At 39.7% G+C, this 4951-nt stretch overlaps 1 protein-coding gene across 1 annotated transcript; it reads right to left on the bottom strand.

Annotated features, from left to right (window-relative positions):
* Positions 1-3245: 3245 nt before the first annotated feature.
* On the bottom strand, positions 3246-3899 carry LOC139446428 (uncharacterized PPE family protein PPE12-like). The gene has a single exon (XM_071227752.1). The coding sequence runs from the start codon at positions 3897-3899 to the stop codon at positions 3246-3248; it is 654 nt and encodes a 217-aa protein (XP_071083853.1).
* Positions 3900-4951: the final 1052 nt, after the last annotated feature.

Here is a 4951-nt window from a genome sequence, read left to right as displayed (position 1 = left end):
AAAGTTTGCTCATTTCTTAAGCCTTTGGGCCAAAAAACACTCTTATGACATCCCTCCCTCGGCATAAGGACAGAACAAGTTGTTTGTCCCAGTCAACAGGAATCATGCCATATCATGCGCAGCTACGACTTCCAACTGAAACTGCTTGTGGCCAAGTGGACTTATCTGTTTCCCAGTTTCACCTTGGGTTATTAATGTCTTTCAGGTCCAGGAGTACTCAATCCCCCAGTGTGGAGAGAAGCCAAACACTGAGGCCCCGTGACACTTGTGCTGGACCTGGATATGGGGCCTAAATATCAATCACTGATATATCAGTGCAGTGCTCGCATTTATTGACTCAGAGATCACAACCACACAAACAATTATCACATTCTTACTAACATACCACAAAAACTTGGAACCAGTGTTTAGGTTACGTAGTGGATAAAGAAATTTAACACATACACACCTTCAACACTGACTAACGATATAGGAAAAAGAGGAACATAAATATCCCCATAAAATAACACAAAAAATGTAGGTAATACTCATGAGCAGAGCAGATCTGAACCAGTACATGCTGCTTGTGGCAGGAGGTGAATCAATGGTAATTGGTTGTCTTGGGATCAACCATTTGTTATTCTGTGTGTGTGTGAGTGTGTGAAAGGGGGGGGAGGAGAGGGGGGGGGGGGGGGACCTGGGATAATATCAGCTCACAAAATTATCCCCAAAGATTATTAAACAAAATAATAATGCTTCAGACTGTTGAAAAACAAAGAAATTGCCTGCCGCAAACATTACATTGTTGCAAGGTGTGTTTCTTAAATACAATTCAGGTTCATAGTTTTAGATATAAAATAGCTGGTTTTGTAGCTGAATCTGAAAAAAATATCTAATCTTGATACAAGTATGCCTTGATGCCTAGTATTTCTTGATACAAGATACTAGGCAACCCGGGCAAGAATATCAAATGGTTGGTCCCTCACAATGTGTGACCTTGCTGATTGAGTGTCTGCCTTTGATTGGCTATCAACCACTGGGTGGCTGGTCAGGACTGGAATATTTATAATTCTGATAAAACTATATTGTATTATATATATTACAGTATGAAACAGCATTCACTCACTCAAAAGCCTGGTCAGTAATAATTTCAGATTATATGCCATAGAGGTCAAGCTATCTCTTCAGAGAACTGCAAACCTCCCCTTGTACCAAAACTCACAGTCGCACGTCTCGTAAGCAAGCGACATGTTGATGCTGAAGGGGCATGTTGTCATGAGCAGGACAGATATGTACCTCACGTACGTTTCAGTATACAGAGCAGTACCCGGTACCCCATACGGCAGACGAGTCCATATTCCTCAACCCTAAACCCCAAACGGTCATGTTGCAGTTCCGGTTCGCTTGATTATGTTTGTTTGTTTGTTTGTTGTTTAATGCCGCACTCAGAAATATTCCAGTCTGGACCAGACAATCCAGTGATTGACAACATGAGCATCGATCCATGCAATAGGGATCAATGACATGCATCAACCAAGTCAGCGAGCCTGACCACCCGATCCCGTTAGTCGCCTCTTACGACAAGCATAGTCGCCTATTACAGCAAGCATAGGTGCATACGTCACTGTGTGAATGTGTATTTTTTATCTAGCAGGCTGGAATGCATTTCATACAACAGTATGAGAGTTCCAATCCAGAAACTGAAGAAAATCTTCCATGTTCAGAGTTAAGGAACAGATGAAGCGCACTGCGGAATGAACTCGTCCTAGGGCGCCCTTCTGTGCTCTGATTTTGGCTAGGGTACATTTCAGTACACAGGAACGTACCTGGGGTACATATGTTAGGTGAGATCTTCACCTTCTCATGACATAGGTAACACTGCAACTACACGATAACCATTTCTAGACAGACAGCTGCGAAAATATAATATGGAGAGGAAGCAGAAAGAACACAGTTTCAATAATCCTTTAAATTTTTAAGATGAATTAACTGCAAGCAGAATTTTTCCTGATGGGTAAGATTAACTATATTTAGCACTGAATATTGTCTGACAAAAAGGGTTTAAGGCTAAAGGTTGATAAATAATGATATTATCAGATTATCATGTTCCAGGTGAACTAAAACCGGTTTCCAGTCAGACAATGGCACTGAAATGTGGAGGCAATATGAACACACGATCATTCAAGGAAGATGAATAATTGATTGTGAAATCCATTAACTACCCTCAGGCACAGCACCATTGGTCAAAACAATTCTGCACTTACACTCAGGAATTTTTTTGATTAATGATGAAAGAGGCATGATGGACAAATGTTCAACCATTGGCAACAAGCCGAACCCATGTCACAGTGCTTCAGACTGCCATGAGGTCAAGGTCACTGACACGACCCTTTACTTCTGAGCCACATAGGCCCTTTCACACTATATATCTGCTGTCATGGGCAATGGTCACTTGACCTATAAGTATTCCCATCAGGCCAAATCTCTCATGGCATTGGTATTAATATGATTCACATGCTGTCCTAATTCAGCCCTGACTAACGCAATCATGTGCAGGCACTTATCTAGTAGGACTGGGGCAGGTAACTCAGGTACTCAGGTCGGGTGGGTCCTGAGTAGGACCTGGGTACCTACGCAACTACCCGGACCCGTGGTTAGTCACGTGATATATTGTTTAATGGCGAAAATATCTAGAACTCTATGGTTACACTAGAAGTAACACATGTTTGCATTTCCTTCTGATGTTCATTTTTGCCTACCCACCAATCAGGATTCAAAATACATAAATCTGTAAGGCAAAATTTAAAAAAAGTCGGGGTTGATGATGGAAATTTTGAAATAAGCTACTGTGTTTTCAATGTTGACGAAGGTAACGTGTAGACATAACTGGAACCAAACTTGCTGCATAAGGTTACAAATGTTAATAACAGCTGTTTCAATCAGTGGTGGTTATTATGATTTGAAACCTCTGACTGACCAATCAGGATTGAAAATCATTCACATAACTTACATGTGCCATTCTCTGGGCCTGTATTTAACTGGGAATTGAGATATCTTTAATGAATTAAGGCTATCCGTGGATCAGAATGGGAAAATTTAAGTGTTCATATTTTCAACACAATTTGCCAATCATACAATCACAAGATTAACATGGGAGTTTATGTGTTTGCTGAATGCAATTAAAAGCTGTGTTTCCATGCTCGGCAAGCAATCACACTTGAGCCTGATGGTATCTCCATCTGTTGTGCCTCGAGGCAGGGCAGCAGTCACACAAGGCACTGAGCTTTCACATCATTAAAGGTCATTTGAGAAGTGGTCATGGCAATTCCTACATTGAATGTAGTGGTCTTGGCAATTCCTACATTGAATGTAGTGGTCATGGCAATTCCTACATTGAATGTAGTGGTCATGGCAATTCCTACATTGAATGTAGTGGTCATGGCAATTCCTACATTGAATGTAGTGGTCTTGGCAATTCCTACATTGAATGTAGTGGTCTTGGCAATTCCTACATTGAATGTAGTGGTCATGGCAATTCCTACATTGAATGTAGTGGTCATGGCAATTCCTACATTGAATGTAGTGGTCTTGGCAATTCCTACATTGAATGTAGTGGTCATGGCAATTCCTACATTGAATGTAGTGGTCATGGCAATTCCTACATTGAATGTAGTGGTCATGGCAATTCCTACATTGAATGTAGCGGTCTTGGCAATTCCTACATTGAATGTAGTGGTCATGGCAATTTCTACATTGAATGTAGTGGTCTTGGCAATTTCTACATTGAATGTAGTGGTCATGGCAATTCCTACATTGAATGTGGTGGTCATGGCAATTCCTACATTGAATGTAGTGGTCATGGCAATTCCTACATTGAATGTAGTGGTCATGGCAATTCCTACATTGAATGTAGTGGTCATGGCAATTCCTACATTGAATGTAGTGGTCTAGGCAATTCCTACATTGAATGTAGTGGTCTTGGCAATTCCTACATTGAATGGAACTGTCAAACAACATGAACTGGAGTCTGTATTACACAAGAAACAAACATCTTTCTTCTCTTTTTGTAATATTGATGGTGTGTGAATACATATTAATGAAATAGTTTTCTAAATTAATAATTTACTGTCACAGAATTTGTATTATTTATTAAGATTATCATGATTAACATGGACAATCAAATGTCAGAGAGTCCAATATTAAGCATAAAATGGTTCCACCAAGATCATATTTAGCAATGAATTTATTAATTACAGTTCTAGCTAGGTAATTTTGCATTCATACACACACTGAAAAAATGAGATTTATTATTAATCGATATATCGATACATCATGATATTTTTTAGTCATTATAACAATACTAAAATGTACAGTCAGTGACACCTCTATTTCTCTTCTCCATGTAACACTTCACAAGCATTAGGAGTGTCATCTCAGCTTGACACAACTGATGGTCTGCACCTTCAATCAGGTCTTTTCTGGAACATGTCAAGGGCAGTTAACTATGGCAACTATATTTAAATTCTATGGCATATAGTGATATTTTGTGAAGACTAATCCTTAACCCTCATCCTTAAATTTTATTCAAGCTGCCATCCTTAATGCCGGTTGTTGTACAATATATGTTTTTAAAATTCTTTCAGCAAGTTTGTACTAACATTATGATGTGAGATTACCAGGATTTGCCCCCACAGTGTATAGTGAACTCAGTGGTAGTGTGTGATGAGCTAGCTGCAACACAAACCACTGCACTCTACAGCAGGCTTGGCTTTAATTATAGCAACAAAGCTGGGAAAACAAACTGACCATTTTCAACACAGTCCCCAGCAATGAGAACAAACAGGCACAATGGTATAAGACCTGTCCTAAGGCTATCTATAACATTACAGACAGCAAATGTCTATGCGCAAGCTAGGGAGAGCTAATATATTTCCCTGGGTATGACAATATCACAAATCTGTGATCTGCTCTA

This window comes from Haliotis cracherodii, unplaced genomic scaffold (assembly GCF_022045235.1).
Source record: "Haliotis cracherodii isolate W230 unplaced genomic scaffold, xgHalCrac1.p SCAF_6, whole genome shotgun sequence".
Taxonomy (NCBI): Eukaryota; Metazoa; Mollusca; class Gastropoda; order Lepetellida; family Haliotidae; genus Haliotis; species Haliotis cracherodii.
The sequence above is the reverse complement of the archived record's forward strand: the minus strand, read 5'-3'. Positions and strand labels throughout refer to the sequence as shown.